General features: G+C 44.1%; 1 protein-coding gene, 2 non-coding genes and 2 pseudogenes across 3 annotated transcripts; 3 read left to right on the plus strand and 2 right to left on the minus strand.

Annotated features, from left to right (window-relative positions):
- Window positions 1-15: 15 nt before the first annotated feature.
- Window positions 16-685, plus strand: LOC121572845 (guanylate-binding protein 4-like). The gene is made up of 2 exons (XM_041884877.1): window positions 16-298; window positions 449-685. Exons 1-2 carry the CDS (start codon window positions 149-151, stop codon window positions 668-670), a joined length of 372 nt encoding a protein of 123 aa, XP_041740811.1. The 5' UTR covers window positions 16-148; the 3' UTR covers window positions 671-685.
- A 1315-nt stretch (window positions 686-2000) lies between these two features.
- On the minus strand, window positions 2001-24040 carry LOC121572847 (annotated as a pseudogene).
- LOC121573082 lies at window positions 12563-12681 on the minus strand (annotated as a pseudogene).
- A 308-nt stretch (window positions 24041-24348) lies between the features above and the next one.
- trnal-caa lies at window positions 24349-24457 on the plus strand. The gene is made up of 2 exons: window positions 24349-24386; window positions 24412-24457. It is a non-coding gene; the product is annotated as a tRNA-Leu (tRNA).
- Window positions 24458-24882: 425 nt separating this feature from the next.
- On the plus strand, window positions 24883-24992 carry trnal-caa. The gene is made up of 2 exons: window positions 24883-24920; window positions 24947-24992. It is a non-coding gene; the product is annotated as a tRNA-Leu (tRNA).
- Window positions 24993-27293: the final 2301 nt, after the last annotated feature.

Genomic DNA, 27293 nt, shown 5'->3' on the forward strand with positions numbered 1-27293 from the left:
CATATGTCCTGACGACAACATTCTAATGACCACCACATGAAGGCTTACCTCTCACTCTCTTTCCCTCAGTCTCTCTCTGTCACACATACTCTCTTCCTCTTTAGCCGAGGAAGCAAGAAGGGAGGCATCTGAGCGTGAGAATCGCGCCATGGAGGAGCAGCTGGTAGTCCAGGAGAGGTTGAGAGCGGACCAGCAGAGGACATATGAGGAAAATGTGAACCAGTTGATGGACAGGATGGAGAGAGACAGCAGAAATGCCGTCGCAGAGCACAATAGAGTTCTGCAGGCCAGACTCAAGGTAGGAACCAAAAACACAAACATTGAGAAGTACACTTTAAAACTACAGTAACTGTAGTAATTCGATGTGTGTCTGATTTGTACACTGCATTTGTCAGGTATACATTATGTCTGATGTACTGTATGTTACAAACTGTATTTGTCATTTCAGGAGCAGAGTGACCTCCTCCAGCAAGGATTTGATGACAAAGCAAGCCAAATGCAAAGAGAGATAGATGCCCTTAAGGATGCGAAGGCACAAGAGGAAGAGAATAGGCCGTCATTCATTAGCAAGGCTCTGGATACTGTTGGGACTGCAGCTACAATGTTCCTACCAGGAATATTCCCCAAACTTGAAGGAATGGCTGTGAAATTCTTTTCAAAGTTGTTCTGATGAAAGTTCTCGAGGAAAATAAGCTACAAAATTATTATTATTCCCATTTACAATAAGTTTAATAAATTATTGATTCAATCAGTATTTATTAAAGTTAATGACGGACTTACTTTAGATTAAGCACTCAATTAAAGGTTTTATTTGTTTTATTTTGTTAGTTTAGGCTACAATACAAAGAAAATTAAGTAAAGCTTTTTGAAGACGCTTCTGCTGTTTTCTTTTTACTAATACCTATTTTTAACATTGAAAGATTGATCAGTGCCTAAATGATCTACTTGAAGTTTAGTTTGATGAGGTGCCTTTGTTATTGCACCAGACATGCTTCCCTAGTTATAGTTATGCTTCCCTAGTTATAGTTATGCATCCCTAGTTATAGTTATGCATCCCTAGTTATAGTTATGCATCCCTAGTTATAAATGATGTGGATAAAAGGCAACATTGTGCTGCCCTCTTCATTGACCTGTCAAAGGCTTTCGATACTGTTGATCACTCACTGCTAATTCAGAGGCTTTCCTCAATTGGCCTGCATGTAACTGGTTTAAAAATTACTTGACAGATAGAACTCAACATATATCTACTTATGGTGTTAACTACGCAGGGGTCCTGTACTTTTTACTCTTTACATGAACAATATCGACTTGTCTGTTAATTAAATTGTAACCTGCACTTGTATGCCGATGATACTGTTGTTTATGCTATTGCCCCCACGGTTGACCAGGCTCTATCTGAACTACAGTCTGCCTTCATTGTATTACATAACTTTATTGACCTTAGTTTTACCTGCATTCAGTACTAATTTAAGTATATGTTGTTCTCTAGTGCGCATAGAAATAAGTCTGATTTAAGCATGTGTACTTTGGATGGTGTCCATATTGATCATGTCCATGCTTACAAATATATTGGCATCTGGATAGACTGGCATGCTTGGACCTTGCGAAACTGTGCTACACCACTGATATTATGCTGTGGTCTGAGTGCCAGTATGTACTGTATTGTTACTGAAATGTATGTAGTATGCAACATACAGGCTAACGGAAAATCCTTTATAGCATCATTTGAGAAGGAAGTAGTATATTGTAAAAATTAATGGAGCATCAGATGACCCCAAACATTACCCTTTGGAATGTTCCGTGTGGCTACACTTTGATCTTAGCAATAGCAATCTGTTTGTATTTACAGCAGTGGCGGCTGGTGGGAGGAGCTATAGGAGGACGAGCTCTGTGTAATGGCTGGAATGGAATTAATGGAATTAATCATAGTTTGCATGTTTGATACTGTTCCATTTATTCCATTCCAGCCATTACAATGAGCCCGTCCTTCTATAGCGCCTCCCACCAGCCTCCACTGATTTACAACTTAAATAGAAATGTATTTTTTAAATATTACTGCTATGTCCACTTTATACAGTGCATATCCATAATGAGGTGTGTTTGTAAACAGACACATGGGCTGGAGGGTCTGTGCTTAACCTTTTGACCCCTGTAGGAAAGGTTTGAACTTGTGTGCCAGCTGCTCCAGTGTCGTCTGCAACTTCTCATCGGCCGGAGAAGACCTGGATGAAGCCAGAGGCAGGTGTGTGGGCACCGCCTTCCGGTCTGGGGCATTATGGGAAAGAAAAAAGGAGATCAGATGTAAGAGATTTCAGGAAGGTATTTGAACAGAGTCAGGATGTGTCTATCAAGGAGGCATTTCCAAGAAGAAGAAAAAACCCTTCCTGTTCCACTCCCTACCCTCTCCATCCCTGGGGTTCTCTCGTTTGGGCAAAAGTCTGTCCTCCGTGACCCGGAAACCGATAAGTGGTCGAGGAGTGTGTCAATTCATTAGTAGGCAAATGGAAGACTGTCCTCCCCTCCTCGATTGCCTCAATTTGGTGAGGAAGCACAAGTGTATTCTAACTGAGTCCTTCGCAGAAGAGTTTTGAAATCTGCCACACCCCCTTTGAATCATCTATTGTTTTCTCAAAGGAGGAAACATTTAAAAACGATATGCTTCTTATCCTTTTATCTAATAAATGTCTTGCACAATTAGCTACATTTGTTTATCACTTTACATTTCTTTTGGGATTCCACCCTGTAAACGTAATTTGCCTGATGACGCGTGATTGTAAAAGGAGAGTCTAACTTCATATGAGCACATTTTCATTCACTTTCCCTCTCCTCGCCGCCTCTCCTCAATTACCTTTAACCTTTTTCAAAAGAAGGCCAGAGAGGACGAAGGAGAGAGGACACAGGAGTTGAGCAAATCTAATTAAGAAAAGGCCCCTGTGTCTCACCCTGGAAGAAGAGTCCACCGGGCTGCTTGGAGGCCACAGCTGAGACAGCCAGCCACACCACCGTGTCGGCCCCCATAGCCACCGTACGCAGCTTGTTCTTCATCTTAGCATGGAAGTCAGGCATGGACAACTGCACAGCTACATGGAACACATAGTCAACAAAGATGTAGGGCGTTTTCCTTAACAGAATCGATCAAGAAATGCATGGATGATTATACTGATTGTACTGGTAGATTTCTGTCTGCATTTCTGACTCTAGATCAGTGGTAGTACCTGGAGTGTCAGCCCAGCCAGGGTGCATTGAGGAGAAGTGGATCTCTTTATGCTGAGACGCCCATCTCTGTCAGTATCACCTGTTGTCTCTGTCACCACAACACACAGAAAATAACTTTCACAGAGAATATAACAGAACTGTAACAGAATATTTTACTTAATTATTTTGGGGTCCAAAGGGTTAACTTTGAGACAAAATGTTTTACCCTATCTCAGCACAGTCATGGGCTAGATAATGCATTCACTCAGGGTGATGAGTGGGTAGTAGATGTGCCATATCCTTACTTTGTTCTGGGGGTAGGCCATAGTGCCATCGAATGTCCCCTTCTCAGACTGCAGGTCGTCCACGCTCATCTTCTGGACCAGCATGCCTCCTGATGACACTGATCTGGAGGAGAGGGGTGATTGTCATGATGACAATCTGTGCTGTTAGACTGTTATAGACAGATGGGACATGTCCTTTTCTTGTTTTTTTTGTAATATGTAATAGATTCCTTGGATGCATTTGTTCAGACACACTAGTTCCTCTGCTGGTGAATTAGGTGTTAATACAAGCACAATAACACAGAACTAATGGGGGAAAGGCCATACAAGAACAACTTTTCTAATTTCTAAGGCTTTTCATTAGCTCAGTTGGTAGGTTCGATTCCCACGGGGGGCCAGTATGAAAAATGTATGCACTTTCTAACTAAGTCGCTCTGGATAAGAGCGTCTGCTAAAATGACTAAAATGTTTTAAAAAATTGACTATGTTCAGTATTGGGCAAATGTCATTTGTATAAGGCATGACATTACTCATCACTCGTGGGTCTTGTGCCTGTTTCAGGGCTGGTATCAACGCTGTGGTTAGGATGAATGTACCTAACCAAGTGAAGAGTAATGATAAGGAAGAACATTGTCAGTAAACATCAACCTATACTAGCAAGTGTTGTACATTGTTTCCAGTGAGACGTGACTACTGACCGAGCATTTTAGTAGCAAAGTTCTTCTCCAAACCTTCCTCTGTCAGCTCTCTCTGGTTCACCATACAGCCTGCATTGTTGATCTGGGGAGAGAAATCATATTGAATAGACTCATATTCAATCCAATCACTCATATTGAATCATATCCAATTTGAATTGACTCATATTGAATCAAATTGAATTATTCATCTATACTGAACAAAAATATAAACGCAACATGAAACAATTTCAAAGATTTTACTGAGGAAATCAGTCAATTGAAATGAATTCATTAGGCTCTAGTCTATGGATTTCACATGACTGGGAATATAGATATACATCTGTTAGTCACAGATACAGTTGAAGTCGGAAGTTTACATACACTTCGCTTGGAGTCAATAAAACTAGTTTTTCCAACCACTCCACAAATGTCTTGTTAAATATAATATAATAATATGCCATTTAGCAGACGCTTTTATCCAAAGCGACTTACAGTCATGCGTGCATAATTTATTTTGTGTACGGGTGGTCCCGGGGATCGAACCCACTACCCTGGCGTTACAAGTGCCGTGCTCTACCAGCTGAGCTACAGAGGACCACCCATACAAACTATAGTTTTGGCAAGTCGGTTTGGACATCTACTTTGTGCATGACAAGTAATTTTTCCAACAATTGTTTACAGACAGATTATTTCACTGTATCACAATTCCAGTGGGTCAGATGTTTACATACACTAAGTTGACTGTGCCTTTAAACAGCTTGGAAAATTCCAGAAAATGATGTCATGGATTTAGAAGCTTCTGATAGGCTAATTGACATCATTTCAGTCAATTGGAGGTGTACTTGTGGATGTATTTCAAGGCCTACCTTCAAACTCAGTGCCTCTTTGCTTGACATCATGGGAAAATCAAAAGAAATCAGGCAAGACCTCAGAAATCATCCTTGGGAGCAATCTACAAACGCCTAAAGGTTCCACGTTCATCTGTACAAACAATAGTATGCAAGTATAAACACCATGGGACCACACAGCCATCATACCGCTCAGGAAGGAGACTCGTTCTGTCTCCTAGAGATGAACGTACTTTGGTGCGAAAAGTGCAAATCAATCCCAGAACAACAGCAAAGGACCTTGTGAAGATGCTGGAGGAAACAGGTACAAAAGTATCTATATCCACAGTAAAACGAGTCCTATATCGACATAACCTGAAAGGCCGCTCAGCAAGGAAGAAGCCACTGCTCCAAAACCGCCATAAAAAAGTCAGACTATGGTTTGCAACTGCACATGGGGACAAAGGTCGTACATTTTGGAGAAATGTCCTCTGGTCTGATGAAACAAAAATATAACTGTTTGGCCATAATGACCATCGTTATGTTTGGAGGAAAAAGGGGGCTGCTTGCAAGCCGAAGAACACCATCCCAACCATGAAGCACGGGGGTGGCAGCATCATGCTGCCGGGGTGCTTTGCTGCAGGAGGGACTGGTGCACTTCACAAAATAGATGGTATCATGAGGAAGGAAAATTATGTGGATATATTGAAGAAACATCTCAAGACATAGGGCGGCAGGTAGCTTAGTGGTTAAGAGCATTGTGCCAGTAACCGAAAGGTCGCTGGTTCTAATCGCCGAGCCGACTAGGTGAAAAATCTGTCGATGTGCCCTTGAGCAAGGCATTTAACCCTAATTGCTCATGTAAGTCGCTCTGGATAAGAGCGTCAGCAAAAATAATAATAAAATAAATAATAAATAAATAAAATACATCAGTCATTTGTGGGCAGAACTGAAAAAGCGTGTGCGAGCAAGGAGCCCTACAAACCTGACTCAGTTACACTAGCTCTGTCAGGAGGAATGGGCCAAAATTCACCCAACTTATTGTGGGAAGCTTGTGGAAGGCTACCCGAAACGTTTGACCCAAGTTAAACAATTTAAAGGCAATGCTACCAAATACTAATTGAGTGCATGTAAACTTCTGACCCACTGGAAATGTGATGAAAGAAATAAAAGCTGAAATAAATCATTCTCTCTACTATTATTCTGACATTTCACATTCTTAAAATAAAGTGGTGATCCTAACTGACCTAAGGCAGGGAATTTTTACTAGGATTAAATGTCAGGAATTGTGAAAAACTGAGTTTAAATGTATTTGGCTAAGGTGTATGTAAACGTCCGACTTCAACTGTACCTTATAAAAAAATCGACCTCAGGATCTCGTCACGGTATTTCTGTGCATTCAAATTGCCATCAATAAAATGCAATTGTGTTCATTGTCCATTGCTTATGCCTGCCCATACCATAACCCCACCGCCAGCATGGGACACAACGTTGACATCAGCAGTACAATCACCCACAAGACGTCATACACGCGGTCTGCGGTTATGAGGCCAAATTCTTTAAAACGGCGGTGGCATATGGTAGAAAATGAACATTAAATTCTCTGGCAACAGCTCTGGTGGACATTCCTGCAGTAAGCATGCCAATTGCACACTCCCTCAAAACTTGAAACATTTGTTGCATTGTGTTGTGTGACAAAACTGCACATTTTAGTGGCCTTTTATTGTCCCCAGCACAAGGGGCACCTGTGTAATGATCATGCTGTTTAATCAGCTTCTTGATATGCCACACCTGTCAGGTGGAAGGATTATCTTGGCAAAGGAGAAATGCTCAGTTACGTTCCCCAGGAAAACAAAAAATGTCGCTCAACAGAAGGAGGAACTAACAAAGAGTCACTGACAACAACCAAAATGAAACAGGTGGGGTTTTAGGAGGGGTTCTAAAAAGACACTCATGGGGGTGTCCACTGAAAGTTGCATAGCAACAACAACTGGGACCTGAAAGACACCCACCATAAGCACCCACTACATTTGCCCACTAAGAGGCAAACAAAAGAAAAACCCACACTAAACTTAAAGACTTAAAGTCATGGTCCAAACACACCAAGACAGTCGTGAAGAGACTGAAAAGATTTGGCATGGGTCCTCAGATCCTCAAAAAGTTATACAGCTGCACCATCGAGAGCATCCTGACTGGTTGCATCACCGCCTGGTATGGCAACTGCTCTGCCTCCGACCGCAAGGCACTACAGAGGGTAGTGCGAACGGCCCAGTACATCACTGGGGCCAAGCTTCCTGCCATCTAGGACCTCTATACCAGGCGGTGTCAGAGGAAGGCCCTCAAAATTGTCAAAGACTCCAGCCACCCTAGTCATAGACTGTTCTCTCTGCTACCGCACAGCAAGCGGTACCGGAGCGCCAAGTCTAGGTCCAAAAGGCTTCTTAACAGCTTCTACCCCCAAGCCATAAGACTCCTGAACAGCTAATCATGGCTACCCTGACTATTTGTACTGCCCCCCCCACCCCCACCCCATCTTTTTACGCTGCTGCTACTCTGTTAATTATTTATGCATAGTCACTTTAACTCTACCCACATGTACATATTACCTCAATTAGCCGGTGCCCCCGCACATTGACTCTGCACCGGTACCCCCCTGTATACAGCATCCCTACTGTTATTTTATTTTACTTCTGCTCTTTTTTTCTCAACACTTTTCTGTTGTTGTTGTTTTATTTTACTTTTTTATAAATGCATTGTTGGTTAAGGGCTGTAAGTAAGCATTTCACGGTAATGTCTACACCTATTGTATTCGGCGCATGTGGCAAATAAAATTTGATTTGATTTGATTTGACAGGAAACAAACCAAAAAAGGTGGAGGAAAATGAAATCAGGGAAATCAGATAAAGGATTGTTTGTCTAGAAATCAAAATCGGGAGTGCCAACTAAAGGCGTTAACTATGGAGAGAGATTACTGCCAAAAGGTTGAACGTACATATCGTTAGGATTGTAAGAAAATCCATATGTAAATTGTTAGGATCGTAAAAGAAAAGCCATGTGTGAAAAATGAAATGTAAACGTTAAATTAGATCTGTAAACTGTTACATTTACACGTTCAATTCTTACTTTACGTCACCCTTTACTCGGTTACAGATATTTTTTATATGTACAAACTTTTGTCAGTAATGTGGCATCTGCAAAGGACATGAACTGAACGTAGCTAGTCGAAGTTAGCTAATCAATCAAGCAACTCTAGCCCAGACGTTAGAGTTTCTTTGCAGTTTCCGGTTTCATTTCCCCCAAAACAGTCTAGCTTTTTTAAGAACTGCATTCAATAACGATGTTATACCATCAGATGGCGTAGTATAGGCTTGGGCCTTCAGCAAATGACTTGTGTGAGAATGATAAAGACACAGAAGAGCCTTGTCTAGAATAACCGCCTGAGCTGCAAAATATAAAGTAAATATGATTTAGGATAGGCCTTTCCGCTATCTAAATATGACATGCTGTTGTGTGTTATTTAATGGCCATATAATTGCATAATACATTTTTATAGCCGTGTGGGGCTACGGTGGTGATCATGCAACCTAATGAATCACACTTTTTCCAGTATTTGGGAGCACGGAATGTAGGCATTTTGACTGTTGAATTAGTGAATTGCACTCTGTATGTAGGCTTGTTATAGCCATTTGCGTTGCACAACCCCATCACGCAGAGGCTATATCCATATCAATAAGTGAGACAAAACAAAATATTGATTAAGTCTTGGCTATAACCTGTCCTGAGCGAAATAGCCGAGGGGTCCCAAATGGTCAAGACTATCTATAGCCAGATCTGCTTTCCCTATCAGCCACTGCCTGTGCTTCTTCAAATATTTTGTTTAACATTTATTTAGAGGCTATATTTAGAGGCCTGTGAGCTAGGGTCTCTTTTTAAAGGGAGCCCTATAATAAAAACAATTATAAAACACAAATAGAGTTCTAAAATGATTCCACAAGACACCAGTAACCAAAATGATAGCCTAAATTGCAATGCCTACAAGTTGAAGGCCAATTTTTATTTGGATAGGCCTAAATTAAACATTGAATTATTAAATAATTATTAAAGGCTAAAGAACTGTGGAGAATTTAGATAATTTTGAATACACACATGGATTTCAATATACAACTGGATAAGACTGTTCTATTTTCTTTGATTTAATTCATATTGCAACTCAGACAAATGCCTGAATGGATGACATACTGACTAAACTGAATGAAGGATGAATTACATTTTCAAGTTTGTTGGAATAACGAGTTGCAGGCATCATGCCTGCTCTGCAATTTATTTGGCTAGTAGGCAAATAGTCATTATACCCTAATGTAGGCCTATGGCTGCATGCATGCCTCCAGAAGGGCATCTTCTGAGGCTGAGCGGTGCTTTTCCGAAGGCGTATGGAGATCACAAGCTCTTCAACTGGGCAGCAGTGTCACGATGGAGGGAATAGCCTATACGGAGACTACCTAAGACACTGCAACAGAGTTATTGTAAAGTGTGGCAATAAGCTTATGCCAGACTTAGCCTACGTTTAACCTCTCCCTTGTTCATTTCAAAGTCCATATGTTCATGACCCGATTTATATAAATCATGTCAAATTATTTTAAATTCATATTAACCCCCCCTGCAGAATATGCTTTGGCAAGATTTTGAGTGATGAAATGAATATCAAAATATTCTATAAAGAATTTGAGTGGCAAAGACTCCAGTGGTCATACATAATCCATAGATTCACCAAACAGCTATTCTTCTTCTTCTTCTTCTTCTTCTTCTTCTTCTTCTTCTTCTTCTATGTTTCATTATTCCTGGTAGATACTACTGGTTATGATTGCAGACAGAGCCCAGAGAATGGGACGGTGCAATACTGAATTAGTCATATTTTGATAAGGTGCATGCATGCATGGGGACGCCCACGCTGTAGATATACACCTAGCAGACTGAAACTTCACTGTTGTAGGCATAATACAACTAGTGCTACCAAGACTTGCGCTGGCAAGTTAGCTACCGAAATGTGAAGTAAACTCAACTGAGTAATAGAGACGTTTAACTTGAAAACGTCAGTTTCCCTGACTTCCGGTTTTTATACTGTGTTATGCTTGTTCTCGTAGCACTCCTCACAGGCCGTTTGGTGTACGTTTTTTTGTTGGTGAGATGAAACTGCCAAAACTCTGAAAGGTATTATTGTACGTCAGAATAGCAACACAAGATTTGTTCAAGCCTAAAATGTTAGTCTGTAATCGTAACATGGTTGTATGTTCACAGATAAAATTTCACGTTTACGTTTCATATTTCACGCATGGCTTTTCTTACGATCCTAACAATTTACGTATGGATTTTCTTACGATACGTACATTCAACCTTTTGGCAGGTATCTCACACCATAGTTAACCCTCCACATCACTCAAGACCACTGGAGCACTGGGCCAGCCACTGTTAAATAGCACCTGGCCCAGCACAGGTGAAACACCTTCCCACTAATGAGATGGCAACCAACACAGGTGTAACACGAGGTGACACCACTCGGTGCTAACGAGCTATAAGTCCAACCTCAAAACATGAATGGAAAAACCAAAGCCTGTAACACCTTCCCCCTTAAGACAACAAATATATTCAATATTTTTGTTGCCCAAGTTTGCGCACCACCAGCAGAAAACAACTTCCATTTCACAAGATATTCAACTTAAATTCATCGCTACTTAAATAAGTTTCCTTCTCCAATGCAAACATGGCGTCCACTGGCAGCCAACAACCAAATATAAGACAAAACACACATCCTTGCTATTGTACATATGTACAGTATCAGTCAAAAGTTTAGACACACCTACTCATTCAAAGGCTTTTCTTTATTTTGACTATTTTCTACATTGTAGAATAATAGTTTAGACATCAAAACTATGAAATAACACATATGGAATCATGTAGTAACCAAAGAAAGTCACACTCTTGGCATTCTCTCAACCAGCTTCATGAGGTAGTCACCTGGAAATTCATTTCAATAAAACAGGTGTGCCTTGTTAAAAGTTATTTTGTGGAATTTCTTTCCTTCTTAATTAAAAGACGAAGTCCATATTATGACAAGAACAGCTAAAATAAGCAAAGAGAAACGACAGTCCATCATTACTTTAAAACATGAAGTTCAGTCAATCCGGAAAATCTCAAGACCTTTGAAAGTTTCTTCAAGTGCAGTCGCAAAAACCATCAAGCGCTATGACGAAACTGGCTCTCATGAGGACCGCCACAGGAAAGGAAGACCCAGAGTTACCTCTGCTGCAGAGGATAAATTCATTAGAGTTAACTGCACCTCAGATTGCAGCCCAATTACATGCTTCACAGAGTTCAAGTAACAGACACATCTCAACATTTACTGTTCAGAGGAGACTACGTGAATCAGGCCTTCATGGTCGAATTGCTGCAAAGAAACCACTACTAAAGGACACCAATAATAAGAAGAGACTTGCTTGGGCCAAGAAACACGAGCAATGGACATTAGACCGGTGGTAATCTGTCCTTTGGTCTGATGAGTCCAAATTTGAGATTTTTTGTTCCAACCGCCATGTCTCTGTGAGACGCAGAGTAGGTGAATTGATGATCTCTGCATGTGTGGTTCCCACCGTGAAACCTGGAGGAGGAGGTGTGATGGTGTGGGGGTGCTTTGCTGGTGACACTGTTAGTGATTTATTTAAAATTCAAGCAACACTTAACCAGCATGGCTACCACAGCATTCTGCAGTGATACGCCATCTCATCTGGTTTGCGCTTAGTGGGACTATCATTTGTTTTTCAACAGGACAATGACCCAACACAACTCCAGGCTGTGTAAGGGCTATTTGACCAAGAAGGAGAGTGATGGAGTGCTGCATCAGATGACCTGGCCTCCACAATCACCCGACCTCAACCCAATTGAGATGGTTTGGGATGAATTGGACCACAGAGTGAAGATAAAGCAGCCAAGAAGTGCTCAGCATATGTGGGAACTCCTTCAAGACTGTTGGAAAAGCATTCCTCATGAAGCTGGTTGAGAGAATGCCAAGAGTGTGCAAAGCTGTCATCAAGGCAAAGGGTGGCTACTTTGAAGAATCTAAAATCTAAAATATATTTTCATTTGTTTAATACTTTTTTGGTTACTACATGATTCCATATGTGTTATTTCATAGTTTTGATGTCTTCACTATTATTCTACAATGTAGAAAATAGTAAAAAAAATAAAGAAAAACCCTTGAATGAGTAGGTGTTGTCATGTCTCCTCCCGTTGCTCCCCTCCGGTGCTCTGATTCGCCGGTCTAAGCGCACCACCTCGGCAACACTGGAATGGAAACCCAACGCACCCTAATCACCTCAAGCGCATATGCAGCTCATCATCTCATCACCACCCCTATAGAGCCCTGGACTGTTCAGTGTTGTGTGTGATTGTTAGTGTCTTGTACTCACTCTTTGTTGTTCTCTTGCTCAGTGTTACATAAACCTTTACATTGTTGATTCCTGCGTCTGCGTCCTGCCTCTTCGTATCCTCAGTATTCATCACAGAATCACACACCAATCACGAAGATGGCTTACAGCACCTGGTATTCCCAAGCAGTCTCCCAACCAAGTACTAACCAGTCCCGATCCTGCTTAGCTTCCAAGATCAGACGAGATCAGGCATATTCAGGCTGGTATGGCCGTAAGCCATTTGGATCAGGCACCATTACGCACGTCACTCTCCCCATCACCATTCCCACACTACCGGAGGAGCTGTCCTTCCACATCATCACGTCACCCCCTTCACCGGATTGTCTTGGGATTGCCCTGGCTCAGACTACACAACCCCACCATCAATTGGATCACCAAGAGGATCACAGCCTGGTCCCCCTCATGCCGGAGGACCTGCCTGCCGGTGGTTTGTTGTTCCACGTCAATGGAGAGTCCGGAGTCCGCCCTCCAGCCCAACATTCCACATGAGTACGCAGATCTCTCCCGATGTCTTCTCTGCCTTCAAGGCTGTGTCTCCCTCCTCACAGGCCCTGGGACTGCGCCATTGACCTGCTGGAGGGACAACACCCCCCGAAGAGTCACATTTACTGGTGAAGGGGGAGAAATGTGAATTCGAACAACAGGCCATCTCCTTCCTGGGATACAGGATCAGTCCTCAGGGGGTGCTTATGGAAACAGCGAAGACGGACACCGTCAGGTCATGTGAAAGTCCCCCCCACCATCAAGGGCCTACAGAGCTTCCTGGGCTTCGTAAATTTCTACCGCCGTTTCATCAGATACTTCAGGTCCATAGCCGCCCCGCTCACCTCTCTCCTTAAGGGGGGGCCTCAGAAGCTGGCCTGGAACCCTGAGGCTGACGCTGCCTTCAAGAGGCTGAAGGAGTGGTTCACCACAGCGCCCCTCCTAAAACACCCAGATCCAGCTCATCCTTTCATCCTGGAGGTGGACGCATCTGAGGAGGGCGTGGGTGGGGTCCTCTCCCAGCGGCAAGGTTCCCCGCAGAGAGGAACTATGGAGTTGGAGCCAGGGAGCTGTTGGCAGTGGTCCTCGCTCTGGAGGAATGGAGACACTGGCTGGAGGGTGCAGTCCATCCATTCCGGATTCTCACTGACCACCGGAATTTGGAGCACATAAGGGCAGCGAAACGGATGAACTCTCGTCAAGTCAGGTGGGCCCAACTTCTTACTCGCTTTCAGTTTATTCTGTCCTACCACCCAGGATCCCAGAATGTGAAAGCCGACACACTCTCCAGGATGCACCATACCGGAGAAAGGAAGGATCTGGGGGGTCCTATCCTGCCTCCGTCTCTCATCGTGGCACCTGTCGTTTGGGATGTGGACGAAGACATCCGCCTGGCGGCTCAGGAGGACCCAGCGCCTGCCAACGCCCCTCCAGGGCGCGTGTATGTACCCACCAGGGTCCGTGACCGCCTGCTGATCTGGGCGCACACCACCCTTACGGCAGGGCACTCCAGTATGATGCACACCCTACATTCTCTCTCACAAAAATACTGTCGGCCCACCTTGGCTACTGATGTCTCCCGCTATATCAACTCCTGTTCCATATGTGCCCAAACGAAGACACCTCGGAACGTCCCGGCAGGCAAACTAGTTCCTCTCCCAGTGCCTCAGCGACCTTGGTCACACCTGTCCATAGACTTTGTCACTGACCTCCCACGTTCTGACGGTTTCACCACAGTCCTGGTGGTCGTAGATCACTAACTGGTCTTCCTTCTGCTCTCCAGGACGCAGAGGTCCTGTTCCAACAGGTCTTCCAGCATTATGGACTTCCGGAGGAAGTGTGGAAGGCTTCCCGAGTGTGGAAGGCTTCACTTCCGGGTATAGGCCTCGGTCAAATGGGCAGGTGGAGCGCATGAACCAGGACCTGGGGAGGTTTCTTCATTGCCACTGTCAGGACTGGCAGGGTGAGTGGGCGAGGTTTCTACCCTGGGCAGAATATGCCCAGAACTCCCTCGTTCATTCATGGAAGGGCTCACTCCCTTCCAGTGCGTCCTGGGGTACCAGCCGGCCCTGGCCCCTTGAACACCCAGCCAGACCGATGCGCCCGCTATCGAGGAGTGGTTCCGCAGGGCCGGACAGCTCTGGGACGCCACCCATGTCCATCTCCAGAGGGCCATTCGTTGGCAGAAGGACCAAGCCGACCGCAGTGAGGCGCCCGTATTCCAGCCTGGTGATCGTGTCTGGCTGCCAACAAAAAACCTCCCTCTCCGCCTGCCCTGCAAGAAACTGAGCCCCCGGTTTGTGGGTCCGTTTAAGGTCCTCGCTCTGGAGGAATGGAGGTATCTGGATAAATGAGGTATCATACCGGCTGCTCCTTCCCCCTCACTACCATGTCTCACCCACTTTTCATGTGTCTCTCCTCAGGCTGGTGGTTCCTGGTCCTCTGGTGGATGCCGTACGCCCCCTGGACATTGACGGGAGTCCGGCGTATGTGGTGAGGGACCTGCTGGACTCCAGGTTCCATGGGGGACGGCTCCGTTACCTGGTGGACTGGAAGGGGTATGGTCCTGAGGAGAGGAGCTGGGTTCCAGCTGGGGACGTTCTGGACCCCAACCTAATTCGGGACTTCCACCCTGACCGGCCCGCTCCTCTTCCTCTGGGTCGTCCTCCTGGCCGGCGACGTGTGAGTACACGCAGTACAGTGTACAGCAAGCAGTTTAGCAGTTACACTGGCAGGCCCCAGTGGCAATAAAATAATAAAACCGAAAGCTTACCTTGACTTGGAAGAGTTCCAGTGTTGGATAGCCTTAGCCAGCTAGCTAGCATAAATAGCATTCCTCTCTATTTGAGCCAGGTGTTTGAGTAGGCTAAATTAGCTATCTGCATTAGCTAGCTAAGTAAGAGAAAGTGAAAAAAATACAACGATATATAGCTAAATAGCTCTCCCTCTGCTGCTTCTCCTTAATTTGTTCAAAACTGTTCAACTATTCTATTTCTCTCTCTTTGAGTCAACTACTCACCAAATGTTATGCACTGCAGTGCTAGCTAGCTGTAGCTTATGCTTTCAGTACTAGATTAATTCTCTGATCCTTTGATTAGGTGGACAACATGTCAGTTCATGCTGCAAGAGCTCTGATAGGTTGGAGGATGTCCTCCGGAAGTCGTCATAATTACTGTGTAAGTCTATGGAAAGGTGTGAGAACCATGAGCCTCCTAGGTTTTGTATTGAAGTCAATGTACACAGAGGAGGACGGAAAATAGCTGTCCTCCGGCTATACCATGGTGCTACCCCAGAGAGTGCTGTTGAGGCTACTGTAGACCTTCATTGCAACAGTGTGTTTTAATCAGTTATTTGGTGACGTGAATATATTTAGTATAGTTTTATCTAAAACTTGTTAATGTTTCACTATTATCATTTATTTATTTTATTCACCGAGTAGGATGGTCCACCCCTTCCTCCTCTGAGGAGCCTCAACTGGTTGACACATGTGTAAGACTTGGAGGGATACATCCACCCAACAGATAGCTTTCAGCAAGTTCCCAGACTTGTCTTGCACTGGACATGTCAACAATATGAACATGGACATTCTGCAGAGAGAAAGAAAATGTCAAATAAAAAGATAAACAACGTAGAAGAACCACAAAATAAGTGAACTATTCTGTTGGCAGTTGGAAAGATCAATTGTAGTATTACAATTTGATCACAAATAAGTCATACATGGAATTCTGTGGGAGTGATAGCCTTGGAAAAAATGGAAGAATCTTTGCCAGGTCTTGAGTATATAAACAGTAGTGTTATTTAGCTAACAAACCGGAGGCATAAAAACATATGACTTGCAGGAACTATCAAAACAGACTGTTTCTGTTTGAATTGGTCCTTGTTCACATAGATCAGTCTGAACAAGGCATTCTGAAGATTATCTGATCTATATATCAACTTCCACCCAACTGGGCATAGATCCTTATCACGGAAACATTAGCTAATCTGTGAAGCATGTAGCTCAGGATGACTTCATTAACAAGCCACTCATTGAAGGACCCCTTTTGAACAGCATTATAGGTTCACACTCCACTCAATGGCTCTTCATCCCTCACCAGGCAGTCACTGGGCATGAATAGATGTGTATGGTGTTTGTTTAGTGTGCAGACCGATGACTGACAGGTCATTTACTCCTCCTCACCTGGTTTTTACTCTGTTCCACAATGTCCTCTTTTGCCTCCTCTGCCCGTCCCTTGTTACGACACACCAGGTGGACCGTCCCACCTGCAGAGCAATAAAACCCATAAGAACCCAATGTTAAACCACACTACCCAATATCAAACACTGTGTAAACTATATTTACCTCAAAGCACCTCTTCCACCTGAGGGGGAATCTAACACCATATTGTCCCTCAAGGTTGGTCTGTCAGTCTGTATGTCTATGTCTAGGCCTTTATGAGACCTCACTTTTAGGTTTGTTGCCATCAGGACCAGGGCACACTCATAACTCCACAATTAATCATTATCTAGCCTATCACTCACTCTGACTGTAAAGGAATCTAAAGGTGGACTGTATAGACTTCCTGTATGGTGAAATGGTATCATACATTTATGATGGAAAACATCTATTCACTTATCCAACTCTAGGGCATTAAATGTTGCCTATACAGTACCTATTTTGGCTATTTCATGGGCAGTAGCTTTTCCAATGCTGCTGTTGGCCCCAGTGATCACAAAATATCTGCCACTCAGGTTCACATCCAGGTCTCCAGGATTAAAATGCTTAGCTGCTGCTTCATATCCGCTTCTGTAGAACACAAGAACAACACATCTCAACAAGGTTCTTGGCATTATGGTGATTATGGAACAGAGATAGATTAGCTGTTGGATAAGAAACTAGCTGAAGATAGCCGGATTATGCAAAGCAAAGAGCACAAACCCACCACTACCATGTTGAAGAAAAATAATACAGTTCGAGGTTGTCGACATAGTAATTGCATGACTGCTAATAAAATACACTGTATCTTTGCTAACATCAATCTGTAAGCACAGATAGGCAGTATTTCTGTTACATGTACAGTTGAAGTCGGAAGTTTACATACACATACACATTTACATTTACATTTACGTCATTTAGCAGACGCTCTTATCCAGAGCGACTTACAAATACACCTTATAGCCAGTGGGATAACCACTTTACAATGTTTTTTTTTTTGGGGGTAAGGGGGTAGAAGGATTACTTTATCCTATCCCAGATATCCTTAAAGAGGTGGGGTTTCAAATGTATCCGGAAGGTGGTGAGTGACTCCGCTGTCCTGGCGTTGTGAGGGAGCTTGTTCCACCATTGGGGTGCCAGAGCAGCGAACAGTTTTGACTGGGCTGAGCGGGAACTATGCTTCCGCAGAGGTAGGGGAGCCAGCAGGCCAGAGGTGGATGAACGCAATGCCCTCGTTTGGGTGTAGGGACTGATCAGAGCCTGAAGGTACGGAGGTGCCGTTCCCCTCACAGCTCCGTAGGCAAGCACCATGGTCTTGTAGCAGATGTGAGCTTCAACTGGAAGCCAGTGGAGTGTGCGGAGGAGCGGGGTGACGTGAGAGAACTTGGGAAGGTTGAACACCAGACGGGCTGCGGCATTCTGGATGAGTTGTAGGGGTTTAATGGCACAGGCAGGGAGCCCAGCCAACAGCGAGTTGCAGTAATCCAGACGGGAGATGACAAGTGCCTGGATTAGGACCTGTGCCGCTTCCTGTGTAAGGCAGGGTCTACTCTGTGTAAGGCAGGGTGTAAGGCAGGGTCTACACTGTTGTAGAGCATGAACCTACAGGATCGGGTCACCGCCTTGATGTTAGCGGAGAACGACAGGGTGTTGTCCAGGGTCACGCCAAGGCTCTTCGCACTCTGGGAGGAGGACACAACAGAGTTGTCAACCGTGATGGCAAGATCATGGAACAGGCAGTCCTTCCCCGGGAGGAAGAGCAGCTCCGTCTTGCCAAGGTTCAGCTTGAGGTGGTGATCCGTCATCCATACTGATATGTCTGCCAGACATGCAGAGATGCGATTCGCCACCTGGTTATCAGAAGGGGGAAAGGAGAAGATTAGTTGTGTGTCGTCAGCGTAGCAATGATAGGAGAGGCCATGTGAGGATATGACAGAGCCAAGTGACTTGGTGTATAGCGAGAATAGGAGAGGGCCTAGAACTGAGCCCTGGGGGACACCAGTGGTGAGAGCACGTGCTGCGGAGACAGGTTCTCGCCATGCCACTTGGTAGGAGCGACCGGTCAGGTAGGACGCAATCCAAGAGTGAGCTGCGCCGGAGATGCCCAGCTCGGAGAGGGTGGAGAGGAGGATCTGATGGTTCACAGTATCAAAGGCAGCAGACAGGTCTAGAAGGACAAGAGCAGAGGAGAGAGAGTTAGCTTTAGCAGTGCGGAGAGCCTCCGTGACACAGAGAAGAGCAGTCTCAGTTGAATGACCAGTCTTGAAACCTGACTGGTTTGGATCAAGAAGGTCATTCTGAGAGAGATAGCAAGAGAGTTGGCTAAAGACAGCACGCTCAATAGTTTTGGAGAGAAAAGAAAGAAGGGATACTGGTCTGTAGTTGTTGACATCAGAGGGATCGAGTGTTGGTTTTTTGAGAAGGGGTGCAACTCTCGCTCTCTTGAAGACGGAAGGGACATAGCCAGCGGTCAAGGATGAGTTGATCAGCGAGGTGAGGTAAGGGAGAAGGTCACCGGAGATGGTCTGGAGAAGAGAGGAGGGGATAGGGTCAAGCGGGCAGGTTGTTGGGCGGCCTGCCGTCACAAGTCGCAAGATTTTATCTGGAGAGAGAGGGGAGAAAGAAGTCAAAGCATAGGGTAGGGCAGTGTGAGCAGGACCAGCAGTGTCATTTGACTTAACAAACGAGGATCGGATGTCGTCAACCTTCTTTTCAAAATGGTTGACGAAGTCATCCACAGAGAGGAGGGGGGGGGGGGATTCAGCAGGGAGGAGAATGTGGCAAAGAGCTTCCTAGGGTTAGAGGCAGATGCTTGGAATTTAGAGTGGTAGAAAGTGGCCTTAGCAGCAGAAACAGATGAAGAAAATGTAGAGAGGAGGGAGTGAAAAGATGCCAGGTCTGCAGGGAGTCTAGTTTTCTTCCATTTCCGCTCAGCTGCCCGGAGCTCTGTTCTGTGAGCTCGCAATGAGTCATCAAGCCACGGAGCTGGAGGGGAGGACCGAGCCGGCCGGGAGGATAGGGGACATAGAGAGTCAAAGGATGCAGAAAGGGAGGAGAGGAGGGTTGAGGAGGCAGAATCAGGAGATTGGAGGGAGAAGGAGTGAGCAGAGGGAAGAGATGATAGGATGGAAGAGGAGAGAGTAGCGGGAGAGAGAGAGCGAAGGTTGCGACGGCGCATTACCATCTGTGTAGGGGCAGAGTGAGTAGTGTTGGAGGAGAGGGAGAGAGAAAAGGATACAAAGTAGTGGTCGGAGACTTGGAGGGGAGTTGCAGTGAGATTAGTAGAACAACAGCATCTAGTAAAGATGAGGTCAAGCGTATTGCCTGCCTTGTGAGTAGGGGGGGACGGTGAGAGGGTGAGGTCAAAAGAGGAGAGGAGTGGAAAGAAGGAGGCAGAGAGAAATGAGTCAAATGTAGACGTAGGGAGGTTGAAATCCCCCAGAACTGTGAGGGGTGAGCCATCCTCAGGAAAGGAACTTATCAAGGCGTCAAGCTCATTGATGAACTCTCCAAGGGAACCTGGAGGGCGATAGATGACAAGGATATTAAGCTTAAATGGGCTAGTGACTGTGACAGCATGGAATTCAAATGAGGAGATAGACAGATGGGTCAGGGGAAAAATTGAGAATGTCCACTTGGGAGAGATGAGGATTCCTGTGCCACCACCCCGCTGACCAGATGCTCTCGGGTATGCGAGAACAAATGGTCAGACGAGGAGAGAGCAGCAGGAGTAGCAGTGTTTTCAGTGGTAATCCATGTTTCCGTCAGCGCCAAGAAGTCGAGGGACTGGAGGGTAGCATAGGCTGAGATGAACTCTGCCTTGTTGGCAGCAGAACGGCAGTTCCAGAGGCTGCCTGAGACCTGGAACTCCACGTGGGAGGTGCGTGCAGGGACCACCAGGTTAGAGAGGCAGCAGCCACGCGGTGTGAGGCGTTTGTGTAGCCTGTGCGGAGAGGAGAGAACAGGGATAGGCAGAGGCATAGTTGACAGGCTGCAGCAGATGGCTACAATAATGCAGAGGAGATCGGAATGAAATGAACAAACATCTGGGAAAGGAGAGAGCGGGGCCTCCCTCACCACAACTCACAAATATAACTCTCCCAACTTCCACCTCAGAAACTATAATGGTTGTAAACTACAGCGGTTCAATGTTTCTAGGAAAAGACTAACTTAGTTTATTCAGCTAGCTAACTAGGTGCAGTATTATTCCGTGAAAATCGTCCGGGCACCTCGTCATAAGACGCCACAGCCAGCTAGCATGCCGGACTCCAACAACACGGTTTAGCGCCAATACTCGGCCACAACAAACCACCAGTGTATCAACACGCAAGCAGATCGTTCGTGTCCGTGTCTAACGTTGTGGGTTAGTCCCGACAGCTTGAGCGAGTCCGTCGTCAACTTATTCAGCCAGTTAGTTAGCTAGAATAGTTAGCAAACTAGCTAGCCATTGCTTTCAGACAAAGAAGAACCCCTCCTTTCACGGCACGAACACACAGAGAGAGCCAAACTAACGTTAACTAGTCACCCATGTCCCGAATTCCTTGAACGACTCGGGCTATCAATATGTAAAAAAAAAAAAAACACAAATGTAGGTTATGACTTACCCCTAGCAGCTACTGTTAGCTAGCCAAGTGCAAAGCTAGCCACTGAATTCAGCCAGTTCGCGTCTGTTCGCTTGGTCGTTCCAGCTATTGTTTACTAGTAGCTATCCAGGTAGCAACAAGCTAGCTAAATTTCAAGCACAGTAGCCACTTGCTACCTAACGTTAACGGTTCAGACAATGAGGTTAGAAAACAGCTGAATGGTAGGCAATTATTGTATGTAATTATTGTAGGCAGCCAGCTGGCGTAATTACAGGCACTCTCAGGCGTGAAACAACTATACCGTTGCTAATAGCTACTCGCCAGCTAGTCCGGGTGGTGGGTTAGCTAGCTAGCTTCGTGCTACACCCGGCACAGCCGAATACAATACTAACCTACAATAATTACATACAACAACCCACGATAACTACCTACAATACCTAACTACAATCTAAATACATAGTTTAAGCCTTACTCGACAAAGCCCAAGCTATGTATAAAGCCAAGCTTACCCGACGCCAAGCTTACCCGACGACCTCCTCCTTCGACAAATACATTTAAACTCAGTGTTTCACAATTCCTGACATTTAATCCTAGTAAAAATTCCCTGTCTTAGGTCAGTTAGGAGCACCACTTTATTTTAAGAATGTGAAATGTCAGAATAATAGTAGAGAGTGATTTCTTTCAGCTTTTATTTATTTCATCACATTCCCAGTGGGTCAGAAGTTTACATACACTCAATTAGTATTTGGTAGCATTGCCTTTAAATTGTTTAACTTGGCTCAAACGTTTCAGGTAGCCTTCCACAAGCTTCCCACAATAAGTTGGGTGAATTTTGGCCCATTCCTTCTGACAGAGCTGGTGTAACTGAGTCAGGTTTGTTGGCCTCCTTGCTCGCACACGCTTTTTCAGTTCTGCCCACACATTTTCTATAGGATTGAGGTCAGGGCTTTGTGATGGCCACTCCAATACCTTGACTTTGTTGTCCTTAAGCCATTTTGCCACAACTTTGGAAGTATGCTTGGGGTCATTGTCCATTTGGAAGACCCATTTGCGACCAAGCTTTAACTTCCTGACTGATGTCTTGAGATGTTGCTTCAATATATCCACATAATTTTCCTTCCTCATGATGCCATCTATTTTGTGAAGTGCACCAGTCCCTCCTGCAGCAAAGCACCCCCACAGCATGATGCTGCCACCCCCGTGCTTCACGGTTGGGATGGTGTTCCTCGACTTGCAAGCGTTCCCCTTTTTCCTCCAAACATAACGATGGTAATTATGGCCAAACAGTTATATTTTTGTTTCATCAGACCAGAGGACATTTCTCCAAAAAGTACGATCTTTGTCCCCATGTGCAGCTGCAAACCGTAGTCTGGCTTTTTTATGGCGGCTTTGGAGCAGTGGCTTCTTCCTTGCTGAGCGGCCTTTCAGGTGGTGTTTATACTTGCGTACTGTTGTTTGTACAGATGAACGTGGTACCTTCAGGCGTTTGGAAATTGCTCCCAAGGATGAACCAGACTTGTGGAGGTATAAAAAAATCGGTCTTGGCTGATTTCTTTTGATTTTCCCATGATGTTAAGCAAAGAGGCACTGAGTTTGAAGGTAGGCCTTGAAATACATCCACAGGTACACCTCCAATTGACTCAAATGATGTCAATTAGCCTATCAGAAGCTTCTAAAGCCATGACATCATTTTCTGGAACTTTCCAAGCTGTTTAAAGGCACAGTCAACTTAATGTATGTAAACCTCTGACCCACTGGAATTGTGATACAGTGAATAATAAGTGAAATAATGTGTCTGTAAGCAATTATTGGATAAAAAAATTTTGTCATGCACAAAGTAGATGTCCTAACCGACTTGCCAAAACTATAGTTTGTTAACAAGACATTTGTGGAGTGGTTGAAAAACAAGTTTTAATGACTCCAACCTAAGTGTATGTAAACTTCCGACTTCAACTGTATTTGAAATATTTATTTCAATTACTTCTGAGTAATTTGTCATTTGTATTACACTGGGCTGAACTACACTACAATGTATTTTGTAACAAGATACTTTCGAGACCTGTAATTTGTATTTTCAAAATACAAAATACTGTTCTATAGCATTTTTTATAGCGGTTCAACATTTTGTGGGCCGCTTTCTCTGTACATTGGTATCAGAAGTCTGATGGCACTATGGTGCGATAAGAGCATCTGCTAAATGAATTACATATGAATATGTAAAAATGAACAATTGCAAAGCATGCTGTGTATTATTCCAATGAGCTCTGCCTCGAAACAAGGCCAATAATCATACCCAGTGTGCTTTGCAGTTCATTTTAGTATGTACATTTTCACATATACATTTTGGTTATTTACCAGACACTTATCCAGAGTGACTTATAGTCAGTGCATTCAACTAAGGTAGATAAACAGCAATATATCACATAGCAAGTAAAACGTTTCTGTAACCATTACTGAGAACAGTGTTGCTGTACGGCCGGCCACTTCCAAACGTATTTTAAAATACAAAATATATGTATTTTCATTAACTATATTAAGAAATACATGTATTTTTTTGTTCATTTTGATACATGATCTTTGTGGTATTTTTGTAATTGTAATTTTGCCCATCCCTGTCTGTAAATTAGTCTCTGTGAAGGAATGAGTGTCAGTCAGAACCTCTACAATTCCAACCTTCGATTTGTGCGCAATAGACCTTCTACCAAATAACTATACTCACTTTGTGTATTCTTGAAGTCCTTTAACCAGCCAAACGGCATTTCTGTAAAATGACATCTTTAGGTAGATAGATATTACCTACGTTTGATTTAAGTGGAGTTAAGATAGTGTAACATTTCATAAAGGGACTAGACAAGACACGCCTCTTTTTACATGTCATAAGCATGAATGACTCGTCGTCCAATGGGTGGGGGCAAACACACGATCACGTGGTGCAACACAAGCCTCTCTTTGTAGCTTGCTAAACTACTGCTAAAAATGACACGTGTTCATATTGGTAAGTGTTTAGTTTACAGTAAACTCGGTAGCGAACCGAACTACCCGAACAGCTAAAATCACAAACTAGCTCATAAAATGGGTACTGGTACGCGTATCTTTATCAGTGTCACTCTCAGTCTTTCCAGTTGTCAGGATGGCCGAGTGGTCTAAGGCGCCAGACTCAAGGTTCTACCTTCTATAGTAATGGGGTTTCTGGTCTCCGAATGGAGGCGTGGGTTCAAATCCCACTTCTGACAAACTTTTTTAAGGAGATGAAATTAGTAGAAACAGGCAACAACGAAAATGTATCACAACCCTTCAGAGCAAAGCAACGCCGGTAAAGTGCCATGTCTTGTATAATGTTGATTTTAAATTAAATTCAACCACTGACAATGCATAGCCACAAATCCTACATTTCACAAGTAAAGTTATAATCTGTATTATTTCCTGATTTCCAATGAGAATTGTTAACGCTAGCTGTGAGATGTTTGCAATATCACCAGTAACGACAGCTAGCTAGCTATTTCCTAACAAAATGCGAACTAGCTAGATTTGCTAACAAAATGGAAATGGGTAACTAGCGATATCTTAAGGTTCACGGTTTTTTGTTATCAATTAAATGAAAACTATAGTACCTGATCATATGAAGAAAGTCTATTTTTTGTGGAAGCTGCTCAGTGTTGTCAGGATGGCCGAGCGGTCTAAGGCGCCAGACTCAAGGTGAAAATCCTTCCTGGAAAGGAGTATTCTGGTCTCCGAATGGAGGCGTGGGTTCGAATCCCACTTCTGACAATTTGGTTTTGGACTTTTCATCTTTCGATATAGGCTAGTAGGTGAGAATTTCAATATACATGTCTTATTGTGACTTGCGATAGTTACAAGACAATATAAAATGTAAAGTGGATGAAATTAACTTGCGTTATTCAGCATATTGCTTAGGCTATTTCAACCAATACAAATGTTACAGATGTGGGTTTCAGCATAATGAGTGATCAGAGGTAGAAATTTTATCACTCTGACATCAAAGTGGGTGATATTGTTTTACGGCCTTTGCCAATAATAAGTAGTAGTAGACTACTTATTGTTTATGTGGAATTAGAATGTGAGGTGATTCACTCAAATGTCCAATAGATGTCGCTGTGTTCCAATGTTTTGGGTGATACCGAGCAGCATATACAGCACTGCAATTCTAAAATGCTAAAAAACCTGAATACAGATTAAAATAATCCCAGTTTGATTTAAACAACCTGTTCTGGTATTAGATCTATGCAGCATTTTCTCTTCCAACCATGATTACTTTTGGTAGGATGGGGAGAGTCCGTACCTGACTCAGTACCTGCTTCTTTCATTTGACATGCTTAGTGAATTAAAATGTAAATTGTACTGTTACATTTTAATGCAGAGCATTTTATTATTTGGAATACTCTGTGTCCAGATTACGATTCAAGAGATAAAAATGTGTAACAATGGTAGGATGTTTTCCCACACTTCCAACATGTATTCTAGAGACAGAATGTGTCCATCAACTTTTTTCTAGATTGGATCCATACACATTTATGGGACTCCTCATCTCTGAAGCAGTCTTTGTGGAAACAGGCCTTGCACTCTAGAAGGAGAGATATGCATCATTACCAAAATGTGGATTCTACAAAGTCAAGGTAAAGACCGGACTGTCTTTGTCTGATGAGATTAACTATTACCTTGGCAGCGTGTGCCCGTCTCGCTCTGGAAAGGAAAGAGCACATCCTTCTGCTTGCAGAACTCACAGATGAAGCCTCTGGCCAGGCAGACCTGGGGTTAAACACAGCAGATCATAGTCTCTAACATTGACAACTGCATAACTACTGAGGTCATGGGTCAATAAAAAAGAATAGAACAGAATAGAATAGGCATGTGTCTGTTGCTCTGCTCTCATGTCATTGGGCAACTGGCAGTTTTACCTGACAGCTCTCCACGTGGGCGATGGCCACCCGGAGAACGGCCCTGGTCAGCGGCACCATGCATGGAGATCAGTTGTGGCTCCTGTGTCAGGTGATCAGGAAGCTGCTCAAACTCCCTCAGGACCCTAAGCATGAGAGAGAGAGGGGGTGAAATAAATAACTTTGTCAAGGAACAAGACTTTTGGCTATTTAGAATAAACCTAAAACAATCCCCAGGTTAGATCATAACACATTTTTCTTAACTTTCATCTGTACAGCGAGTTATGGCTTAAACAATTAATACTGGAAGGTTGCCGTCTGCAACCAACAGCCAACAGATTGATGCAGTTTAGCCCAAAATAAGACGAAAAGTGCCTTGTGTGATGAAGATGTTGGCATGAGAAAAGAGAGTGTGTGAGAGCGAGGAGAAGAGATGAGCATTAAGTGGATGTCTTTACCCCTCAGATAATCTGCATGCTGTCAGCAGCCTCTTAATACCTAGCAGTCGCTCATGCAGATCCTTGGGAGGGGAGTAGAGAGTGTTGATGAAATCAGTATGTGTGTGAGGTCTCGACCCTCTGCAACATTCCCTGCATGGTGCCACTGAAGATTAGGAGAACTAATCAAAGACACAGACTCATCCACATTCTCCCAGTGACTCTGAGATCCTTCTCCTGAGTTTCCTCTTCATACAGACATGAACCCCCAGACACTACTGGAAAAGAGGATTCACTGCTGCTGTAAAACTGATCCCAGACCATATCTCTCATGGTCAATAAACCTGCAGCTGTTAGCTTGAACCTAAACCACTGACCACAGATCTGCCCAGTTTCTATTCTCAGTCGACACAGCACTCAAGCACAATCATCAGAACTGACCCCAGACCAGCTGAAATCTTGTATACAGTACCTCAGCTCTTACAGTAGTCTACTCAGCCTGAACCTCTCCAACTCTCGCATCCTGCTGTAGAGGGTCTTGCCAACACAGGTCAGGTCGAAGAGAGGCTGGTGCCACACAGAGTCTAGCAGCTGCTTGGAGAAGTCACTGACCAGGTACCTACCAATGTCCCACTGGTTCTGCACCCGGCCCGGGATCACAGACTCAGCGCCATCATGGCAATAGTCACAGAAGTACCTGCTTAGGGTATTCACAGTAGTGCAGCTTCTTGATCTAC

The sequence above is a fragment of the Coregonus clupeaformis genome, chromosome 40 (genome assembly GCF_020615455.1).
Source record: "Coregonus clupeaformis isolate EN_2021a chromosome 40, ASM2061545v1, whole genome shotgun sequence".
In the NCBI taxonomy this organism is placed as follows: Eukaryota; Metazoa; Chordata; class Actinopteri; order Salmoniformes; family Salmonidae; genus Coregonus; species Coregonus clupeaformis.